The following is a 23,421-nucleotide window of genomic DNA, read 5'->3' as shown; positions in this document are numbered from 1 at the left end:
AGTGAGGTAGACATAGGTATGCATGCATTGTCGCAAGTGAAAGGAAATATCTTGAAGGATCCTTGACTCTTGCGCGCCTACTCGCCGCCGTGTCGTCGTCACAAGCTTAGCTGTGATGTTGTGGTACTGTGCGCATCTTAATTATTTCATTATTCTTTAATGCTCATGCGCAATACATTTATTTCATGTCTACATACGAATTTTGTTTCCTATAGATTCCATAATAACACGTAGTGACTCACTATACCTATACACGACTCAATAAAAACTTCAGAATCACTGTTTGAACTTGAACTTATTTTTCCATTGCATTAATTAAAACAATAATATTTTTTTGTGTCTAGTTTTTCTTGTCTTAGCACTGTTCATACAAATCATAATCTTATTATAATTTTAACATTGTACAAAGTTTTGAACATTGTAAAGATTAACAAAAGATCTGTCTTCCGGCTAGGTACCTACCTATTAATATTAGCAATTAGCATACACTAATGATAGTCTAGTTTTGCTTTAATTTCCGCCTTAGGATATATGCAATTCCTGATCTATCCACATCTGTTACCGTATTAAGAATGTTTGATTTCCTGTACACTTGAGAATTGAATTAAATTTTTCAAAACAATATATTATCCTGTTAAATATCCTCACAGCGTGTTCGATCAAATTAGTTGTTTCTTTTTGTAATCGAATGGTTAACACTTTCACGCGATGTGCCATTTTGTTACGTAACATTTCCGAATACTTAACATTTAAACTATTGGTTGCTAGATTCTTATGCAGTTGTTACGTGCATATATATGACCTGGATAGCTGACCTACATCAAACATGAGACTAAAATTAATATTTTTCAAGTGGATGTTGTTTAATCTCACTTTTAAAAACATGCCAAACAAGCGACTTATCTATTAATCTATTCATCATTTAACATATTCGCGTGACCTTTGACGACACAGTAGGGGACTGATTAATTAAATATTTTATAACAAGGTGCTACTTAAGTCATTTAAGTAAAGCCCACATATTTTAATACTGATTCCTCATTAGTAAAATCTGTTTGAAAAAAAGATCTAACTTGTTTTAAATACCAGGGATATTATAACATAAATTACGAAATATTATTAAAATAACATTATGTTAAAAAATATACAGTATGTGTTGTTAGTAAATACAAATTTATAATAAGTAGGTACTAATTATTATAAATTTGCCCGATAGTAAAATTTCATTGTCAGTTTAACTGGTCTATATGTTACATATTGATAACAAAAAATTGAAAAGTTAATTAATGTATGCATACGCATATGATGTATTAATAAAATTATAATAATTTATGTAAATAACCCTAGATCTTGGCGTTTTATATTATTTAATAAAATCACTTGTAGTCAATACTGATACAAATAAATGCAGTTAAAAATTTTCTTACTTGAATATAATTATTTAATTATTATTTACTAGATTTCCGCCCGCGGCTTCGCCCGCGTTTTCAAAGGAAAACCCGCATAGTTCCCGTTCCCGTGGGATTTCCGGGATAAAACCTACCCTATGTGTTAATCCAAGTTACCTTCTATATGTGTGCTAAATTTCATTGTAATCGGTTCAGTAGTTTTTACGTGAAAGAGTAACAAACATCCATACAAACTTTCGCCTTTATAATATTAATAGGATATTTTTGAGTATCATATACATAGATTAAAATAATAGAATAATTTAATTCATAACGCGCAAAATAATTTTGTTATTATTTTAAGTAAACTCGAATTGAAAATGTTCATAAACGTACACATACCATACACATACCTTAAACGCGTTGATGTCTAATACAGGTGACGACTAACGATTGATACGATAAAATTATTTAAAATACTGAAAATGTTGTTATTTTGTATGTATTTGGTAATATATCTTTTAAAATTCATGCAATTCTTGTGTATTTACATCTTATATTGTTTAACATATCCTCTAAAAGTGCATACTTACTTAACTCAAACGTTCAGTGCAACACAAAATCAACTCATTTTATCAACTTTCTGCGAGTGCCAAAAAGCAAATAGTAGATTTAACATATTCGTGTTAAGTACCACTCTAGACGTTTGTCTGTTTTCACTGCTTAACTACAGAGTATTATTGAACCTTTCTATGATGATGATTCTATACAGTTTAACAATAACACCAAAATATTAAGATTTAGAGGTTCATCAGAAGCGTTGCAAGTAGCGTTAATTTTGGTTTTTGATTAAAATATCATAGGGTCAAACGTCGGGTCGTGTCGGCGGCGCGGGCGCGCGGAGGTGCCACGCAGAGATCGCGCCGGCCCCGACCCGCTCGTCTCGTGCCGTGGGCCTCGGTACTCACGTTACATAACTTGATCCACCCGGATATTGCCGCAAGGCCACATATCTCGCTAAACTTTGATGCATTCGACCCGATAAACATGCAATTAAAATTGAAGTATTCATTTTACATGAAGCCTGAGTGTACAGGTATACCTAATCTACCTGCTCGTAACCACAGTAATGAAGGATAAAGACTTTGATCGACTGTGGTCACAACATGCAATCGGAGATTGTTAAAACTATATATATACATGCCTATTGCCTATTCATTAATACCTGTATGTGGCACATACATTTTCTTTATACTCTAATGTTTAGTTTTACATTGAATTTGTTTAACTATAATATCCATTTAAAGAGCTTAGGTTAGACGCAGGTATTCTGAATTGTAAATAAAGCATTAATTTTTTGCTACGGAAAAACACTTTTACTACAAATCTTATGTCCTTCGCTCTAAAATTAAGACATAATTATGTAAATTCATATATTAATTTTCGGATCTTCTCTCCACCTTTACGTGACATTGACATAAATTTTAAAAACTGGTTCGTATTATAATCGAAAGTGAGGATTTATCAATAAAATTACAATAATGAGGCTTCTTCACAAATGTTACGATGTTAGGTTTAGCTTATTGCATATTATTGTGTAATCATTATTAAAGGATTTTTATTAGGTCGTTTGGATTGAGTATAATAAATTGATAGATTTAAACGATAATATTTTATAATTATAATGTAGAAAATATAAATTTATTGTGAGTTGTATATAGTGTATAGTAAAAAATAAGTTAAATTGAAATCGAGATACGGAAGTGCATATGTGGTCATGATTGATATTGACTTCCAGCAATTTCCTACCTTCCTTTACCTTTTGACCTTCATTCAATAAAACGGCGCAAATATCAAATTAATAATTAAAATAAAATCGCGTCAAATTTAAAGATATGATGATATATGTAAAAAAATCTTTAAATTAGATCTATTTCGTAGCACATCAATAATTTGATAGTTTTTTACTTAGTAGGTATACACTAAAGGAAAACTACTTATTCGTAAGATATCTAAAATAGTGGTTGATTGAAGCCTTGAAGTAAGAATTTATGACAATAGTGTAAAATTGCACACATTATACATTTCAAATACTTGGGGTGACATCTACGAACCAAGTGGCTACGATCGCGTTACGCGATGCCTGATATATGTTCCATCAACAATATTTATTATGACAATTAATCGTTAGATTTGATGTGAATATGATAATTAAAAACTAAACAAATAATAATTGTATGCTTATCATAGCTGTTTACTATCACTATGAATAATGTCACCGTGTGCTTATTAAAAGCTTCGACAGAGAAGTGATGATTTATACTGGCGGGAGGTATAGTGCGTAGAGGACGGGTGGAGTGTCTCGGCTGGTGTCGAACGCGAGGTGCCTGGTTATATAAATAGGTGAAGAGGGGCAGCAAGCACCTCTTGCACTTTCTTGCGGAGCGCGACGCAACGGCCAGTCTTTGCCGAGCGCTATGGCTCGACACGCGTACCTGTGTCTTGGTGTGCTGTTACTCGCCTACTCCGGTTAGTACTCGTAACTTTTCCATAGGTTTATTTTTTAATTATTAGTGTCTAATTTCACAATTTTGTTATAGTCCTATTGTAATATCTATAATTCTTCGACAAAACATATTTCATTTGTAAAGTTTTAAAAAAGTAACGATAATGATGGTAGTGCTAAAAAATGGCGGCTTTCAAATCAACGTATTATTTTAAATTTTTATATTTTAGATAATCATTTAAATGAATATTAACTTTCGTTTTTGTTTTTTGTACTATGCATCAACATAATATAATATATTTAGCGCTGGTCAAATGGCGAATGAGATATAGCACCGGTTATCTACGTGGCCGGTGTTGACCTCGATTTCTTTTTAAAGTTTTACCTTTCAATGCCGTCATCGACTTGCTTTCGGAATACGCAACTGACAACTGAAATACGTGTGAATACGATATCTTGTGTAATTTTATTCGTTTTACATGCAAGTTAATATTACAAGCCGATTAAGCAGTGAACCCTGACAATTTACCCAACTACTTGCCTTTGAATCACGCGCACTACGGCACTCGACTCCAAAATGAAACGGTACTACATTCCTACCCGCGTGTGGTAATCGTAGCTTACGTTGAAGTGTTACTCAATAGCAGTTCCAAGCTTGTATAATAAATATTACTAACAAACAGTTTGTTTCAATCATGACGGCAAAAAAATATTCTCATGCTCTCGTTCTGAAATGTATCGCAATTCCAAGTGGAAAAAAATGCATTCATTGTATTAAATGTAAATGTTTTTATAGTGGTAGGTGAGTCGAGAGTTAAACGTCAGGATGATGATGGCGGAGATGAAATAAACCCGGAAGAGCTTTGCGATGGACGGCCGGCGGACGAATACTTCCGGCTCTCCACAGAGGGCGACTGCCGTGACGTCGTCAGGTCAGTTTACTATAACTTCGTATTATTCATAAATTTTTCAGCCACGTGAAATCATCCATGCGTAGCATAAAACGAGCAAGTTTTATAAAGCTTAAACAAGGTCATCTAAATTGTTGATTTATTTATATGCTTCGTTAGATATTCAATTCAGAAACTTGATATTCCAGCCAGTGAACGGAATGGTCGATAACGTGCCTTGAATAATATACCTAACTTGATTGTACAGAAACTAAACAATGCAATGTCCACTCTGTAGACTGCGTGACATTTATTTTTTTTAGCTTGTACTTGCTTTGATATTGAATTTATAATGCACTAAAAAAACTGACTTGGATTTAAACATACAATCATTTTTTTTTTTCAAATGATTTACCAAAATAACTTTAGTAACAAACTATTTTTTATAGAATTTAATTATTTATAGGATTTTTTACATTCATATTATAAATATTATTTGAATAGGTATTTTTTACTAAATTTGACGCTATCTACGGTCTACCTACCTACTATAGTATTTTATCTACCTCATCAATAGGTACAAATACGATAATTAAGAATAGGTATACTGATATAAATAGAATATTTTTACTTTTGCTTATTACTTTTTCAGACTATTATTTTAAGCAGCGATTATTGTGTTTTAAAAGTTTATTTAAATAGCTTATACTACAGCAAGCAAGCTTAGATGTAAGACGACATGGAATGCTGAGAAAATACGACTTATTTGGAGGCTTCATAAGTCGTCCAAATATATTATGTTTTACGAATGGTTTAATGCCTATTTATATGAATCTGGTTCAATAAGTTGAAGGCTTGGCTGTGTACAGGTGCGACAAAGGTGCTGAGAATGGCGTAACCAGGCTCGCATCGGTGAAGTGCCCCGGCGGTTTGGCTTTCGATATCGACCGACAAACCTGTGACTGGAAAACCCATGTTAAGAATTGCGATAAACTAGAAAGTAAGTTTCGATGAATGTGGGAAGTGGTCGAACGAAGGGCTGGCTTCCGTCTTAACTCATATTGGATTTTCTTCACAAACGTCCAATACCAGTTAGCCTTTTGTGCGTCCGCTTCCGGCCTATTTTTACTTGAAATAATTGTTTATTTCTTATTAATACAGGTGCACTAGGTCAGGTCTTAAACAGATCACTTGCCCATCCGGACTGTCTTTCGATCTCGATAAACAGACCTGCGACTGGAAGGGTAAAGTGAACAACTGTGACAAACTTGAGAGTAAGTGGCGACAAGTTATACGCGTGTAGCGAGCTTGGGTGAAGGGGCCGCGTCGCACAGTAGATTTGTTTTGCATGAGGCCCCGGACAAAGGGAACGGCCTTCAAAAGGACCGACCTTAACTACACAATGGAAACGATTGTTTTGGCATACTTACTTATACACTAATCCTGCTGATATATTTTGTCTTAAACATTTTTTTTTTATTTACAAAGCAACCGTGCTAGAGATACGTAAAAAGAAACTTACAATAATCTTCGTCTCAATCACTGATGATCAATCACGCACCAACAATTGTTGAAATATTGAGCGACAAACACAACGCAATCATAATTCACTCATTTCACGTTTCTTCCAATGCTTATGCTTTAATTGACATTTTCATTAATAATGCTCTTTCGGACTTTTACTAACATTTTTCTTTTTGGGGTAATATATTATGTAAATAGGTAATTACAACTTTGTTTGCAATAAATAATTGTATCATACACAACCGCTTTACTTTAACAAAATAAATTATATGGAAGGCTTAACTTCTTATTTTTGGATGGTGTTTGGTTTATGTAAATAAATAAAAACAAAAAAAAATAAGCCTTCTTTAACTTTAAGGTGTAATTTATATAAAATTAGAAAAATATAATATGTCTTTCACCACTTCTCTTCCTTCTGATATTGATTTCAACTGGTTCATAGTGATAATTCATTTCATATCATACAATATTTACATTAATATTCTAGGTCAAGAATAACGATTGACCCATTTCCTTCTCTGAACTATCTTCTACATTACAACAATGCTTTGACCCAGTGACTAATATTTCATAAACTCTTTCTCGTCTCTTCTTGACCACCACTGAAAAGATAATACTTATCCTTATTAATTTTTCTGATGTTAACTCGTCATCTCTCATGCTTCCGAAACCTTTTCACTTTATTACTGACGACACACTGAAAATACACAAAGAAATACGTCCACCCTACGTCCTCCCTAAAGACACACGAATTATTTCTAGATTTAAAGATTATTTACGTTTTCAGAGCCAAGGAAAATTCTGCCTATTCTGAAGACCGACGAACCAATTTGCCCCGATGGAAAATTGGCCTGCGGCAACAGGGAATGCGTTGACAAAGAACTGTTTTGTAACGGCAAACCAGACTGCAAAGACGAATCTGATGAAAACGCCTGCAGTATGTATCTTTTAGCTCTTACTAAAAATAATCAGAATAATTCAATTAAAAGTACGACACTTTGTAGATTTTGCCATTGTGTGTAACAAAACAAAATAATTAAATCAAAATATAATAATCGTAAAAATATTGGTTAGCCTATGTTCACAATAATTATTACTATCGAATCATCATTTTAAACACTAAAAACATCACTCATTAACTATATCTTATATAAAGTGTAAAGTTACTGTCGTAGCTAGATCATATTATATTTAATTTAATTACACACCGTGACGTAAATAAAGTTCACCATTCACTTTATAGAAATCGGTTACATAAATGAGAAAGATCTTGTGGTTAGGTTACCTAATAAAATATTATACCTAACTGTAATTTATAAAATTATGAGTACGTTATACATATATACAAAGAGCAAGATATAAGTTCTAAATAATATATTTCCTCTTGCAGCCGTCGATGTCGACCCCAACAGAGCTCCCGACTGCGATCCTAACCAGTGCGTCCTTCCCGACTGTTTCTGTTCCGCTGATGGTACCCGTATTCCCGGTGGAATTGAGCCTAACCAAGTCCCACAGATGATCACAATCACTTTCAACGGCGCCGTCAACGTAGACAATATCGATTTATACGATCAGATATTCAATGGCAACCGACACAATCCTAACGGATGTCAAATTCGTGGTACATTCTTTGTATCTCACAAATATACTAACTATGCTGCGGTACAAGAATTACACCGTAAGGGACACGAAATTGCAGTATTCTCGCTCACTCACAAGGATGATCCACTCTACTGGACCAGTGGAACCTATGACGACTGGCTGGCTGAGATGGCCGGTGCCCGTCTTATTGTAGAACGTTTCGCTAATATTACAGATGCGTCCATCATCGGAGTGCGCGCCCCATACTTACGTGTAGGTGGTAACAAGCAATTTGAAATGATGGCTGACCAATATTTCGTCTACGACGCTTCAATCACAGCTCCTCTTGGTCGTGTCCCAATCTGGCCATACACTCTATACTTCCGTATGCCACACAAATGCAACGGTAACGCTCACAACTGTCCTTCCCGAAGCCATCCAGTCTGGGAAATGGTAATGAATGAATTAGATAGACGTGATGATCCTACTTTTGACGAATCACTTCCTGGTTGTCACGTAGTTGACTCTTGTTCTAACATTCAAACTGGTGATCAATTCGCCCGTCTTCTTCGTCACAACTTCAACCGTCACTACACGACTAACCGTGCTCCTCTTGGTCTACATTTCCATGCTTCTTGGCTCAAATCTAAAAAAGAATTCAGAGATGAACTCATCAAATTCATCGAAGAGATGCTTGAAAAGAACGATGTCTACTTCACTTCCCTTATCCAAGTTATCCAATGGATGCAAAATCCCACAGAACTGTCATCACTCCGCGACTTCCAGGAATGGAAACAAGACAAGTGCGATGTTAAGGGTCAACCTTTCTGTTCTCTACCAAACGCTTGTCCTTTAACAACACGAGAGTTACCAGGAGAGACCTTACGTCTGTTTACATGTATGGAATGCCCGAACAACTACCCCTGGATCTTAGATCCTACGGGCGAAGGTTTTAACGTTAAGAAGTGATCTCTTAAGTAAAAGTGAAGAAAAGACTGTACACATGTAAATAATACTCAGTAATATTATTGAATACAATTAATCGTGACTTGTATGACATGACGAAAACACCAACTCTGGTTATATTAATTATTATTGTTGTCAATGAATTTATTGCCTATTTATATGTATGGAAACTTAGAGTTGGTGTTTGACGTAAAAGGTATTGAATAATGTCCTGTCACTCCGCTGTACGTATATACTGCAAGGATAGATAATCTTATGTATATTTCATTATAATTTAGGATGTTACAATTTTTATGGACAATAAAAATTAAATTGGATTTCGGTATTTTATTTCTCCTATTTTAACTTTAAAATTTAAATTTTGCAATTAAATTGTAAGAAAAGAGTGAAAGTAAGCGAGTAATTATAAAATAATAAAATGAAATAATACATATATATTTTTTAAGAAACTATCATTGCAATATTATTACAATGATAGTTTCTTAAATAACTTCTCGTATTAAAATTCTTATCAATTTTAAATTAAATTAATTTAATTGGTCAATTTACACAGCTCAAGGTCAAAGCTACGTTGCAAATTAGAAGTACAAATATAGAAAGCAAAATGCTTGCTCTACTCTACTTAACAAATCGTTCTACGCCAAAAAATACATAAAACAATAATTGTTTGTTATGGCTCCATAGCCTCTCTTCATTTAATGATTTAACCTTTGTTTAACAAAGCAAATTTACTTTTTTACTTGTCCCTGAAGGCAGAAACTATGCAAAAGATGATGACATGCGTCCAGTTTTATCGAACAAACAATTAGCATTTAAATTGCACTGACATCGATCGTAAAAGATAAAACTTAAGTGGCGTAACAATGATGACTTAAAGGTTGCAAAATTAGCTTATAAATAAATTCGAACAACCATATTCGTGAAATATGTAACTTTAGGCATTTGTTACGCAATATGATATTTAATAAAGTATTCGATTCCGAAATATACAAACTTAGTTAGGAACAATACTTTACTGTTATAAAAAATTGCTAAAGAAATTTTGAAAGTCTAGCAATTGGTTACACGATTTAATAAAAATCCTTGTCCCTTACTTTTAAGGGTCTGAATGTTATCAAGCCGTATTATTTGCATTTGTAACATTTGATAAAATAACTGGCTGATGCTGCTGTTCATTAGAATAAACATGGGTTAAAAAAACATATCGTTCATCCTCTGTTGTTTTATTTTTACTAAATACACAAGTAGTATATATATTGTAGCCATAATGATGGTCACACATAATTAATTATTTAATTATCACGACCTGTATGACCTAAGTAGTTAAATGTTACGGATCCAAATCATTTGTCTAGCTGTTAAATTGAATGGCTTAATACACACACACTACAAATATAGAAAAAATGATTATTCTAGAAGCCTAGTAGTTATATTATAAATAAAAAAAATGTATGCGTGTACTAGAGTACACACGTAAGAAGTGAAACTTCTTTATGACCTAAAATGTCACGAGTATGGCGTAACGCAATAATGTCACGCGTACGGCGTAACGCAAAAATGTTACACTAAATTTTTGTCCAACCCCGATAAAGAAGTTTCACTTCAAAAAATCGGTCAAGGTCATTAGGGTTCTGTACAAATAAACTAAAAGCAACCGTAAAAAATGGCTACACATCCAATGTATGACCGTGCCAACCGCTGCCTAACCTCAACTTTTTATTATTTATTTTTATAGCGGCAACAGAAATGCATCATCTCTGAATATTTCAACTGTCTTTCTGTCACGGTTCATGAGATACAGCCTGATGACCGGCGGAGCCGTCTCAGCAACGTAGTATAGCACATCTCTGATGGAAAAGCACTCTATCGCATCTGTGTTTGTATTCACATCATAATATTAAAACTGGTTGTGCATACTGCAACTTATATTTATAAAACTTTTCATAACTATAGTTTTTGTGATCCTTAAAAAAATTAAAATAAAGATTTAAAAACTCAAGCTTATAGTTGTATTGATGTACTCTAATTGTTCTTGACAACAAGTCAAATTAAATTGTGATCATTGAAGCAACCACAAGATTTTTCCACATAGGTATACTAGCAAGCGAGGACGTCTACATCTTGTCTATCTAGTTCGAACGTACCTATACTACTAATGTCAATTCAAATTAATTAACATAGTTAGCAATATATTTAAATTTATTGGTACAAACCAGGAAATGTCAGTTTTACATACATAATAAGTTATTATCAAAAAGTATATTTTGATAGGTTTATGTGACCATTAGATTTTTTTTTAATCCTGTTATAGGTCAATTGGTCGAACAAAATTATTAAATGCGGATTATATTGATTTTCTGAACTTGAATTTTAAATGGGATACGCGTTTACATCGCCAAGAAGCTATTATATTATGTGTACATGTGTACAAGAAGAATAATATACACAAATACAATAATATTATGTAGTTGACCACTGATATATATATATATGTTAAATACTAAAATATGTACCTGTTCTTTAATGAATATAATTTAAATAGTTCTCTGGAATTTAGGGTGCTTTATTTCTTGGCGAAATGCTAATATCATGTATTTTACGAGTATTCCTATTCCTCTTGTAATCAGTATTCACTGGCGTTCAAACAAAACAACTTTTTATAATTAAATTATTTAATTAAGCTTTTGTAAATAAAAACAAAACAATGTTATTATAATATCTATATAATATTTTATGTAATACTATTGGGACTAGTTATAATGACCTAACATAAATTAACAACATAAGTAAATAATAAAGTTTTTGGTTAAAACAATTAATACATTTCAATATATCACATTGCTTGGAATAAAATTCATTGTGGTAGTGTTTTAATGCTAAATAATACCGTAACAATAATTTAAAGAAAGTGTTTAATTGCAAAATACATTGCAAAGCAGTGACTACATATTGATAGCAAATAAGCTTTGGTAGTTTAATTTATAATATGAAAATTTAAGCGAAAACGTTAAGATTTTTCGAAAATTGTGCATCGTCGTCTAACGTCTTTCCAGAGAGCGAGTCCGATAACCCCAAATCGTCAGAATGGCCGTCCTGCGTGTTCCTGTTAATATAATACAATAAACAATATATATTTTCATACTTTATTATAAAAAATATTTTTCTATATAATATCAATTGTTTGTTAAATCATTTTAGAATTAGTCCGTGACTGGGTTTCGTTTTATACAAAAAGGTGATAACGTATGTTTCTTTGGCACGTCAAGTAATCCCAATGATTTAATGAATTTTAGTTTGAGATGAGTTAAATAATCAAATTTTTTATATCATTTCTTTACTTACCGACTATTTGCTCTATTATAATCGTCTCCTGAAAAGCTGTCTGTATCATCATTAAGTGATGTTTGGGAATCTGTGGAAACAAGTTGATTTAATATCTTTAACTTATGAAACGTGATCAATGAGTGTTTCTTTTTTTAAATACAAATAATAATTATAATTTATATTGATATATTTGAAAAATCACAATCACATCGATAGTTGATACGAAAAATACTGCAAATTAAAAAGAACGCAGAAAAATAAGGCAAACATTTCTAAAATATACCGTCGGAAGTTTATATATTTCTCCTGATTTCGTTTTAGTCTGTACAGTATACAGGGTGGCATAATAAATGGATAATATTATGGTAACTGTGGGTAGACATATGGTAACTTGCATGTCTCATTGCACTTATTTTTGGGACAACTCATGCTCCCGTAACTAGGGCCTGGAAACGGGCAAGTGGCGGAAGGCCTGAAAACGGGCAACTGCTGGGCGGGACATGCGGAAGATTGCGAATGTGTACCCGCATCCCGTCTAAAGCAGCGCGTTGGTACACGGTGGGGTTTTAGCCGGTAGGAATCCGACATAACCCACGGCTCCTTCCCCGGGAGCCGTGGGTATGTTAGGCAAGATTTCCCCACTTGAAAAAAAAATGCTCCCGTAACTGGTCTCGTCTTTTTTAGTAAGATCTCGCCATCTTACGATAGGGACAACTTAAAATAACCCTTGATACACGTTAAAAATCATTAAATCAAAAATGTTTGAAAATGAAACGATACGTGTTTATTTTTTTCAGAAATGATCATTATTTTTTTGAAAGCGCCTAATCATCAATTATTTTGAGTGAAGGGGTGACAGATGGTCCTTTTTAAGACATCCATTATCCACATTTCAAACCCAATTATATAAGAAGTAATATGTGTGTGGCAATGATCTTAGGTTTGTTGGATATAACTTCATTTCGAGCGTGTCCTTAATATTTAGATACGACATGACCCAACCGTCACCATTTCAACTGAACTGTGAATAGAGATGTATGGTATCATAATATATTAGATACATAACTAGCGACGTCGCCATGGCCTGTTAATGAGTTACAGCTCTTAGCATCTATTACAAAAACCTATAAGTATAATCACTAATACTGGTTTCAACATGAACTAAAAAATCGGAGACCAATAAAGGACTAGTTATTTTTTACATTAAATAAAGTTCAGAATATTAAAACATACATTTTGTAAGCAAAAAAATTGTAAGCAGACCGAAGTCTGTTAGAGGAGTGAAACGTAGAAACGTTATTACACAGCTTGCGTAATGTGATCTTTTGGAAACATAAAGAAAGCTGGATAATTGTAACAGAGACACTGATCTATCTATGTATTAAGATGCTTCAAAAACGATGCAAAAAAAGTAAATGATTCTATATTCGAGTTAGAGTTAAAATAGATATTGAGATAAGGTAAGAATTAGAGTTAGAGACGGTGAAATTAGAGTTAGTAACAGAAACAGTAAGACTTTTTTTAATTTTTTAAGATTTTAAGTCAGAGATACAATATGAGTTAGAGCTTAAAAATATATAAGGCATATTTAGAGTTAAAGATAGAAATAGAGTTAAATATAGTTAGAGATACATATTTAAAGTTAAAGATAGCGTTAGAGTCTAGTATAATTTTTGAAGTGAAAACTTCTTTAGCGGCGTTGAGCACTTTTTCTGTAATGGATATAAAATCTTAAACTCGCGTCAGGACACGTGACCTGATCGAAAAAGCGTAAGACGGATACCATTCCAAAATATCAAACATGCTCAACGTTAATAATCAAGTTTTCACTTCTGCCGGCACTCCCGGAGTGCAACCCGTCTTTTTTTTATATTAAATAGGTAGACGTTTGACCGCTATCCTGCCTGATGCGAACTATTTAGGACTACGTCCACCCAGAAGAAGTCTATTCACTCTAGAAGACACACATTATTACACTCTATTCATTCTATTAGGATTATTTTACAAATAGTCTAAGATCCCACCGCAAAATTTGGCCACAAGCATTTTTAATAAAAAAAATTTAATCGATTTTTCGTGAAAATCGGCATACGTGATTTTTTTTTAATCTAAAGATTCATTCATTATGATTTGCCATGATGTAGACTACATTTTGTATAATTAATAACAAGTGAACGAAAGGTTTTCCGAAAAATCAATTAGAATTTTATTTTATTATAAATGCTTGTGGCCAAATTTTGATTGGCAACCCAGACAATATATATTCGCCTAATTATGAATATAACGGGTCCGCCAAATAACTTTTTTTTTTTTAAATGCTATTTAAAAAAAAACTACTAAATATTTTTTCAAATTTCTTTTTTTATTTGAAAGTACAATCCTTCCGGTTAATGATGGAAAATAATTTCATTCAAATGGCTGCCTCGGCTGGCCATGCAGTAGCCTACACGATCGGTCCAATTTTTGAGTACATTATCGATTGTGTGCAGCTGTATTTCACCAATGGCTTCACGAATATTGTCCTTTAAAGCGTCAATTGTCTCTGGCTTGTCGGCGTAACACTTATCTTTGACGGCACCCCACAAATAATAGTCCAACGGTGTCAAATCGCAGCTCCGAGGTGGCCAAACCACATCAGCTCTGCGGCTGATAATGCGATTTTCAAAAACAGGGCGCAAAACATCAAGTGTAGCGTCCGCTGTGTGGCACGTTGCGCCGTCTTGTTGAAACCAAATGTTGCCAATATCCTCCTCTTCAATTTCTGTGAACAAAAATTCGTTCAACATGGCCCGATAACGATCGCCATTGACTGTAACGGCCACACCTTGCTCATTTTCGAAGAAAAATGGCCCAATTATGCCTCTGGACCAAAATCCGCACCAAACAGTGACTCGTTTTGGGTGCACCGGCTTTTCAATGAATGCGTGCGGGTTTTCTGTGCCCCAGATGCGACAATTCTGCTTGTTTACATACCCGCCAAGTTCGAAATGAGCTTCATCTGAAAAGATGATTTTTTTGGCAAAATCCGCATCTTCTGCAAGTCGATCGCAGGCCCACTTAGCGAAGCGAAAACGCATTGGATGGTCAGTTGGCTTCAACTCCTGAATCAATTGGATTTTGTACGGCGTCATACCAAGGTCTTTACGCAAAATTCGTCTCAATGATGTCTCCGAAATGTCCAATTGTTGAGAACGACGGTGAACTGATGTTGATGGTGTTTCACGCACACTTTCGGCCACAGCAGCAATATTCTCGGGTGTACGCACTGTTTTTGGCTTTTCACGCGTTGGTTTATCGATGAGGATGCCAGTTTCTTTCACTTTTTTCACAAGGTAACGAACATACGGAGCTGACGGTGCTTCATTTCTTCCAAAATCCGTACGCAATTTTCGCACACATTCTGCAACATTACCATGATTTTCAAAGTAATGTCGCAATATTTCCCAGCGTTGTTCAAGCGTATACACAACCATATTTGTTCAGCGGAAGGATAAAACTAATTATCTGTCAAATTAGACATGAGCTAAGTGTTGCCATTCACGAAATAAGCACTAGTTGAAAAAAAAAACGTTAGATGGCGGACCCTGTACATAAAATTTTGGTTTTAGCAAAAAAACTATGAACGCACTAATCCTGCGGTGGGATCTTATGCTATGGGCCGATTTTTCAATCCTTGGTTAAAATTTATCCGTCCAATAAAGTATTACACGAACATTTTAAAATGTCACCTGTAAACTGTCAAATGCGGACAATTAGAATACATTTCTGAAATGGTAGTTTAATATGTTATTCGATGAACAAGATTTAACCAAGGATTGAAAAATCAGCCCTAAAACAATTAGTCGAGTGTAGCGTGTTCAACTCACCCGAAGTAGTGAGTCGGTGTGTAGTGAGGTACTCCGCGGAGAGGTAGGGCGGCAGGTCGTCCGCCGCGTCCCCCGCGCCGCCCTCCGCGCCCAGCGTCTCCACCACCGACAGCCACTGCCCGTTGTGGCAGCGGAACCGTTCCAGCTGGACACGATAACATTAAATGTAGGGTAATGACGATTATGAATACGAATACTATAGTGAAAAACTGACATTAATTAATTATTATAGTCGGCACGGCGAACCTTGATTCCTATGACAATTCGTGTTAGTGATGGGTCGTATGATGAGTCGTGTCTATTCTTTAATTTTTTTATATACAAAGGTGCGGCTCGTATTCAGCACCGTCGGTAAACATAACAAATAATATAAACTGCATTTTTAACTAAGATTTTTAATGTCGGTTATGTTGGTGTTGTATTAAGTTCTTTAGAATAGATTAAGTAGGTAAGTAAAACGCAAGTTTTCCAAAAAATAAAAATGCTCCCTATCATTTTTTCATAATTTTTAATCCGTAAAACACGTATTCGCTAGTGTATATTTTACCATGAAAATGGATGTCGCCATTTAATTTGTCTGAAAAACTTATGTTATAAAAGTAATTGGATATTTTTCAGGTAGGGTCTATCTATTTGGTTTGATTTCTCGGTTTTAAAGATATTTGTTTATCAATACTTGCCGCAATAGTCGATAAATACCTTGTAAGTTTTGCAGGACGTAAACGTAAAGTCAATTTAAAATAATTTTTCGTAAATGTTAAGAATTGTTATAATTACAACGGAATATCATTGTAATAGCATAAAGCTAAGTAAAAATTAATAAATGTCATTTTTAAACGCCTCCAATACGTTTCTAATTTAATGGTGACGCCATTACAAGGTTGTGTTTTGGGAATAACTGTCAGTGTCATTAGGATCAAGTTTCGCTGTGCCGACTATAAAATAAAATTAATAAACTTACCTTGATTCTATTTGCCCATTCGTTTTGCATTTGAGATATTATATCGAGGCAAGAATCGCACATCTTCCTGATTTCAACGTTTTTGTCTTGCATGAGATCGATTAAATAGGCCGGTGCTTCTGTAAGGCAACAATTATAAAAATTAGTTTCGTTGTTACAAAAAAAAATCAAGCATCACCAAATAGCTTTATAACTATGTATATACAAATGTAACAGTAACAAATTGAAAATTAAATCTAGTTTGAAATTGCCTAAAAAAGGGTAAGAACTGATGGAGGACACCATTCATCAATTCAATTCCATCTTGATTATTCCGAAACAAAAAACCTAACATTCGTTTTCGTTGAGATTGACGTAAGCTATAGATACGTTTATCTATAACAGCTTACGTCAATCTCATACATTCGTAGTCTATTCTATTGAACGCTACGCTAACAGAAAACCACTTGACTAGGGGGGCTGATCAGCAAACCGAACGTATGTGGCGGGCTAATAAGTGTAATGTAATTAGTATCAGTGCCCCGTGCCTAGACACACCCCTACTTGCACTACACAGTACACACACGCACCAGTCGCCGCCACGAGGTGGTCCGCGGCGGTCGCGTGCGACAGCATCTGGCGGAACGCGAACACGGTCTGCAGCACGTGCTCGTCGTCCGCCTGCCGCTGGCGCAGCGCCGCCACCAGCGCGTGCCCGCCGCCCGCCGCCGCCAGCGCGCCCGCGCCGCGCTCCTCCGCGCACACCGCGCCCGCGCACACCACTGCTTCTAGCACCAGCTCGGGAGACCACTTCTCCTCTGAAATGTTCAATACAAGAATTGTCTTTTAAATAAATAAATAAAAACACTTTATTGTACACACAGATGAAGTTGACAGAGAGAATAAAAAATCAGCACATGATAATATGTCTTTTTGATAGATATTCCTTTATTTATTTATTTTAGCCGAAATATAACTTATATTTGTTAAAAGAGTGGTTTCTTTCATTTGTGGATCGCAAAATTTAAAACGTAAGCGACCATCTTTATACACGAAAAGTTTGTAATTATGTAATTATGTATGTATGTATGTATGTAATTATGTATGTATGTATGTATGTATGTATGTATGTGTAACCAATTTAGGCTTCAACAGCGTCATTGCTAGAGTTTGTCGGAAACATAATAGATTATTTAATAGCACAAAAGTTGACATCAACTTTCTTAGTTTGTTTGCATATAAAATCGTTTTACATAAAAATTATACTGATAAGAATAATGTTTTCTGATTAGAATTTATACTACGATTAGAAGCTATAATTTGATACAACTCAAAAATGCATGTTGTATTTGCCTGTAATTGGATCTACATCTTGCTATGCATGCTAATTTATCTCACATACTCAAAATACAATATAAATATAAGATGTACATCTGTAGGCAAATCAAATAAATAAATAAATAAATAAATATTGTATTCACGCATAAACCTCTTAACCGATTTTGATGAAATTCGGCACAGACAATCTTTAGACCCTGAGAAAGAACATAAGCTACCTTGTATTGCAAAATATGTTCCACGGGCGAAGCCGGGGCGGACCGCTAGTAATTTATAAAGTTCTTTGAATAGTAAAATTACCTGGGTTGAGAACCTTCATGATGTATGGAATCAAGTTATATCTTTCGACAACAGCATACACATCTATATTGTTTAATGGGTTAAGAATATTGCTCAAAGTCCCGAGGCATTCAATTACGAATTCTTCAGGAGCTTCACCACTTGTTACCGCTCCTGCCACGTCACCTACAAACTCCTGCAAATGCAAAAAAAATACATTTTTTGTATTACTTTTCCAAAAAATCACATAAAAGTAAAAGCACTAAATTATAAAAAACTGATAAAAATAGTAAAGCATCGAAATGTTTAAGTAACAATTATGAATTAACATACCACAAAAAGTGGTTTATTAGCTGCGTGATGGGATAGATTCCTCACTAGCTTCATGAGCATAGCATTGCGGTGACGAAACGCTCGCGCAAGTAACTCGCGCAAGCGGCCCTCTGACGTCATCTGTTGTGCTGCTCGCTCGTTCCACGCGAGATTCACGCATAAAGCGAGTAATACGTCAGTGGTTCCTGGCCCGTTTTCGCAGTTTATATCGCTATTTACGTTGAGGAGTAACATATCTGTTAGCTGAAATATATAATATATTATAATTGTATATTTTAAGATGTTAGGAATAACTTTAAACTTGAACATTGCGCATTTTATTACAGATTCATAACACTTACCAATTTCACACAATCGGACTGCGTAAACATAACTTTGACGCGATCATCCATGCTGAGGTGGTATAAAATTTTCATTGCAAGTGTAATGTGTTTATCATCACCTAAAATAAATAAAACAATATTAAATAAATGTTATTATTAAAATCACTTTGTTTAAATATTTTAGATGCTTTACTTACTTGTAAATTGAATAAGCTTCGGCAACATATTCAATTTAATCATTTTGTTGCGTAATTTGGAGTCGAAAGTTAAGTTAAATAAAAGTTTTAATGTCACATTCACCAAATCGGCATTTGGCGAATCTAATAGCGGTGCTAATTTATCAATAATGCCCTTTGAAGCCATAGAGTTTTTGTTCTCAATGAAAATTGAAAGTTTTTGCAGAAATGATACAATTAAAATCAATAGATCAATATTTGAATGTCTTTCCATAGCGCCAATGAGCAAACCCACAATATCTTTCTTGTGCATCTTCTCTTCCACCTTAACATTATCTGCTATATTTAATAGCATATAAAATGCCACTCGCAATAGCTGTTCTTGTCGTTTCGATAAAGCCTTCAGCTTCCTTTTCATCTGTTCTTCATCATTTTTGGATAAAATTTCATCAGACGCATTACATAAATCCTCATGGTAACTAGATACGAGGGATCTAGTCTTTTGAAGATTAACATCAGCAACTGCCCATGTTCCTGATTTAGGACGGCGCTTGGGTTCCGGAATCCGACTCTTTGGTAATTCATTCTAGAATTGAATAGTATATAAGTGCTATAAGAGCTTTAAAACAAATACAGTATAACAATTGTAAAAAAAAAGGTTGTAATGCTCACCTTATCAGGAGTCAGTACTTGCTTCTTTCCCTCAACCTTTTCTTTCCATTGATCATACCTTTTTAGTTCATAGTCAATTACATCCATACAGAGTGAACCAATCTTGTACTGAATAATTACTGAATGAAATTCAATATATGTTGAGAAACAGAAAAATGTGTATACAATATTTGTACTCAACTCAATGCTTCTCTTCCATTCTTCCCTGAGAACTCTAGACAGAGCACTCAGCAAAGCCTCTAAAATAAAAAAATAACTATGTACTTGTATTTATCAAAGTTGTTCCAATTAAAGCAAAAATTCTATTAAAATTTAATACACTGGTCATCAAAAAAATCAACCCACCTACACTATGTTTGCTATTTATCGATTATTTCACAAATAAGTCGTCTTATACATATTGTTGTATTTTGTTGTAAGGGTCTGATAACATGCTAATCATTATGTTTGTCGTAAATTTTACTGCACTTAATGATTCTTAACAAATTTTTATACAGAAATACTGTACAGTGTTGATTTGACGGTTTACGGCGGGACAAATTATGCCCGTGTTCCCAGTTCAAAAATGACTTTTTTCGGGATCTCTTATTCATAACGTTAAGTTTAATAATTGATGCTGTAGTTTTGATAAATTTTGTCTCAAAATAATGGATACTACTGTAGCTGAGGGGGCCCAAACTGTGGCTCTACTAAAACAGGGGTTATGTCAACTTGCTGTGGCTAAAAACTAAAATCTGAGCTGTTTTGCAGTTCGATGAGATTACCAAAAGTTTCTAGAGACTGGGCAGTATCGATGAAAATATTGATCTGCAAGAAATAGGGCGGCACCTCAAAGGCACGACCCCTAGATAATGAAATCAACTCTACAAAATCGACATCTGTCTGGTGTAGATCTCTAGTGACGCCTGCGTGAAGATAAGGAGGTGGGCATAAATGACAGAACTGTTAGAAGAAGACTTAAGGAGTAGAACCTAAGACCACACAAGCCAGAAACATGGCCACAATCAGCCACAGCACATCGACAAACCAGACTTCAATTGACTCGAAATCACGTAAACTGGACTATAGGCCAATGGGAGTCAGTACTTTTGAGTGACAAGATGCAAATGACTTTATATGGTGCTGATAGACGTCTTTATGTCATGCGATGACCAGATGAACGATTTGTTCAGTGCTAGGTAGGAGAAACGGTCGATTATGATGGAGGCTCTGAAAAGTTCTAGAGTGGCATTTCTTTGACAAGACGCACGGAGCTTGACGATAAAAAGATGCTCATTAAATGCTGTTCAATACATTACCGAGGTTTTGGACTATCATATGGTGTAATATGCCGGCTGTATCTGCAAAAACTTTGAGTCTATGCATGATAATGCTCGGAAACACGTAGAGCGAATCGTGATCCAGTATTTAGAAGAGGTCCGCATTAGAGTTACACTCTGGTTAGCAAAAAGTCTCGATTTGAAAACTACAGAGCACATGTGGGACAATTAAAAAATAAAGCTTAGAGCTCGTAATTCAGCCCCTACAACAATAGAAGACCTGAAAACCGCCATCAGGGAAGAATGATAACGAATTCCTCAAGAGACCATCAAAATCTTGATTATTTCTTTAAAACCATTTTAACGCAGGCTATCATTCCAGAAAGAAGGGAAAATACTGAGTATAAATTCGAAGGAAACGTGATCATAAGTTTCATGATTACAAAATAAACTGCATTTGAAATTAAATAAAGAAAAAGCTGAAAATTGAGGATTTTGAACTTTATTCGAAATTGACATTTTTTTTGACATGTTAATGATTTTATGTGTTTATATTCGTGTAAATATGCATGTTTAATTAATCGGTTCAGTTTCCAAACAATTTTTTTCTTTAGTTTGTGAGAAAACCGCAACTTTCCGTAAAAATGCAGGTGGGTCGATTTTTTTGATGACCAGTGTAGTAGATAATGAAACTAATTTATAGGTAGACTGCTTAAAATGGAACTTTAAGGTAATGGACTACCTTGTGACGTTTTATATTAACATACATAAAGTAAAACTTCATCATATTACCATTTCTAGCCAGCTCTACTAAATTGTCTGGATTTCTTGCAAGTTGCAAGATTAATGCTGAGCCTTTTATTTTTTCTGGTATGTCATCATACAATAATTCAACATAATCATCAACATGGTTGAGGACTGCAACTGGTACACTCTCTACTGGACTCATGGTTATAAAATCTTAAACAAAATATATAATTTCTTACACATTTTATACATAATACTTTACTTTATTGATGGTGCCTATATAATTATTTATAGTAAAATAGTGGAGCACAATTAAGACTATTATTGATTTATAAAATACATAGAAGTAGTTGCTTATCTTACCTAGTTGTATACAAATATTTAAAGGACATCATCAATGTCTATTACCTATCTATAATGCTATAAAAATTAATATTTACAGTTGATGATGATGATAATCTAAGAGGCAAAGTACAGTGAATATGAACAAAGTAATTATTATGTATTAAGTTCATAAACACATTCCAAGGCAAGATTTAAAAATAAATAATTATCGTAAAAACATCTATATTTATGTATTTTATGTTTTTTAAAGTTTATTAAATAGACGCTAAAAAATAACTCATCTGTTAACTCACAAAGTATAACATGATAACCATATGTTTTTATTTACCTTTCTCTGAGCCTCACCTTGAGAAGCAATCAATAATCGAAATATATCAAAAAAGACTTCTCGTAATCATCAAATCTCCCCCGAACGAATTACACGAATTTCACGAAATTTCACGAATCTAAAATAAATTATCATTTATATCGTAAATAATCACTTTTAAACAATTGTATTGGTATTTTTAAGAAATAGGTACCTATGTACCATACTATGTACCTACAACGTCCTACAATAAATAAATAATTATTTATTGATTTATGTCAAACGTCAAAATGTGATCGTCAAGTTTCATCCGTCCGCATCTGTCACTTGTCAACCACAGAGTAAAAGGGCTGACAGACGTACGAGTAAGTACGCGAACTTGTGGCTCGACGACCTTTTTCGCTCGTGTGTCACCCCAAGTACGCGTACTTAAAAACCGTCGAGTAAGTTCGTTGACGATCCAACATGTTTGAAATTTTACTCGTAGCCCGCCTTCGCTCGCACGTCTGTCACCGCCGCGAGCCGCGAGCCTAGCCTGTCTAGCTATAATAGGTGTTACTAAGTGCAAAAGTTCAATTAATTTCGTCTTCTTCTTTTAGTTTTATGAAAATAATTTAATATAATTAATATGAATGAATATAATATAATTGAATATTG

The 23,421-nt window shown here is 34.3% G+C and overlaps 3 protein-coding genes across 5 annotated transcripts; 1 reads left to right on the top strand and 2 right to left on the bottom strand.

Annotated features, from left to right (window-relative positions):
• The first annotated feature begins 3,753 nt into the window (after nt 1-3,753).
• Nucleotides 3,754-9,172, top strand: verm (LDLa and CE4_CDA_like_1 domain-containing protein vermiform). 2 transcript variants are annotated; one of them, XM_090114313.1, is made up of 5 exons: nt 3,754-3,917; nt 4,691-4,826; nt 5,654-5,784; nt 7,096-7,245; nt 7,699-9,172. In XM_090114313.1, exons 1-5 carry the CDS (start codon nt 3,866-3,868, stop codon nt 8,856-8,858), a joined length of 1,629 nt encoding a protein of 542 aa, XP_089970439.1. In that variant the 5' UTR covers nt 3,754-3,865; the 3' UTR covers nt 8,859-9,172. The 2 variants fall into 2 exon arrangements, with proteins under 2 accessions (XP_089970439.1, XP_089970447.1); XM_090114321.1 differs by lacking the exon at nt 5,654-5,784 and adding an exon at nt 5,946-6,058 and having other exon boundaries at nt 3,757-3,917.
• A 2,337-nt stretch (nt 9,173-11,509) lies between these two features.
• Kap3 (kinesin associated protein 3) lies at nt 11,510-22,981 on the bottom strand. Of its 2 annotated transcripts, none has more exons than XM_090114293.1 (12): nt 22,786-22,981; nt 22,158-22,325; nt 20,107-20,345; nt 19,456-20,020; nt 19,277-19,377; nt 18,936-19,178; nt 18,624-18,798; nt 17,576-17,803; nt 17,007-17,125; nt 16,046-16,190; nt 12,198-12,267; nt 11,510-11,958 (listed from the first exon to the last, which is right to left on the bottom strand). In XM_090114293.1, exons 2-12 carry the CDS (start codon nt 22,312-22,314, stop codon nt 11,850-11,852), a joined length of 2,151 nt encoding a protein of 716 aa, XP_089970419.1. In that variant the 5' UTR covers nt 22,315-22,325; nt 22,786-22,981; the 3' UTR covers nt 11,510-11,849. The 2 variants fall into 2 exon arrangements, with proteins under 2 accessions (XP_089970419.1, XP_089970425.1); XM_090114299.1 differs by having other exon boundaries at nt 22,803-22,981.
• LOC149910483 (uncharacterized) lies at nt 14,567-15,012 on the bottom strand. The gene is made up of 2 exons (XM_090109851.1): nt 14,982-15,012; nt 14,567-14,946 (listed from the first exon to the last, which is right to left on the bottom strand). The coding sequence occupies exons 1-2, from the start codon at nt 15,010-15,012 to the stop codon at nt 14,567-14,569; spliced, it is 411 nt and encodes a 136-aa protein (XP_089965977.1).
• Nucleotides 22,982-23,421: the final 440 nt, after the last annotated feature.

Source organism: Colias eurytheme, chromosome 2, assembly GCF_061535395.1.
Source record: "Colias eurytheme isolate Ceu_HAF_F1 chromosome 2, ilColEury1 Martin Lab GWU primary, whole genome shotgun sequence".
Classification (NCBI taxonomy): Eukaryota; Metazoa; Arthropoda; class Insecta; order Lepidoptera; family Pieridae; genus Colias; species Colias eurytheme.
Note: the sequence above shows the minus strand (reverse complement) of the source record. Positions and strands in the feature narration are given on the sequence as shown.

Coding starts and splice junctions, on each gene's coding strand:
- Kap3 (XM_090114293.1), bottom strand. CDS start 22,314: ATGAGTCCAGTAGAGAGTGTACCAGTTGCAGTCCTCAACCATGTTGAT. Junction 18,799..18,935: donor CTAATAAACCACTTTTTGTG/GTATGTTAATTC, acceptor TTGCATTTGCAG/GAGTTTGTAGGTGACGTGGC. Junction 17,804..18,623: donor CATGAAGGTTCTCAACCCAG/GTAATTTTACTA, acceptor TGAACATTTCAG/AGGAGAAGTGGTCTCCCGAG.
- verm (XM_090114313.1), top strand. CDS start 3,866: ATGGCTCGACACGCGTACCTGTGTCTTGGTGTGCTGTTACTCGCCTAC. Junction 4,827..5,653: donor GACTGCCGTGACGTCGTCAG/GTCAGTTTACTA, acceptor GGCTGTGTACAG/GTGCGACAAAGGTGCTGAGA. Junction 5,785..7,095: donor GAATTGCGATAAACTAGAAA/GTAAGTTTCGAT, acceptor TTACGTTTTCAG/AGCCAAGGAAAATTCTGCCT.
- LOC149910483 (XM_090109851.1), bottom strand. CDS start 15,012: ATGAGCAAGGTGTGGCCGTTACAGTCAATGG. Junction 14,947..14,981: donor GTGGCCGTTACAGTCAATGG/CGATCGTTATCG, acceptor ACGAATTTTTGT/TCACAGAAATTGAAGAGGAG.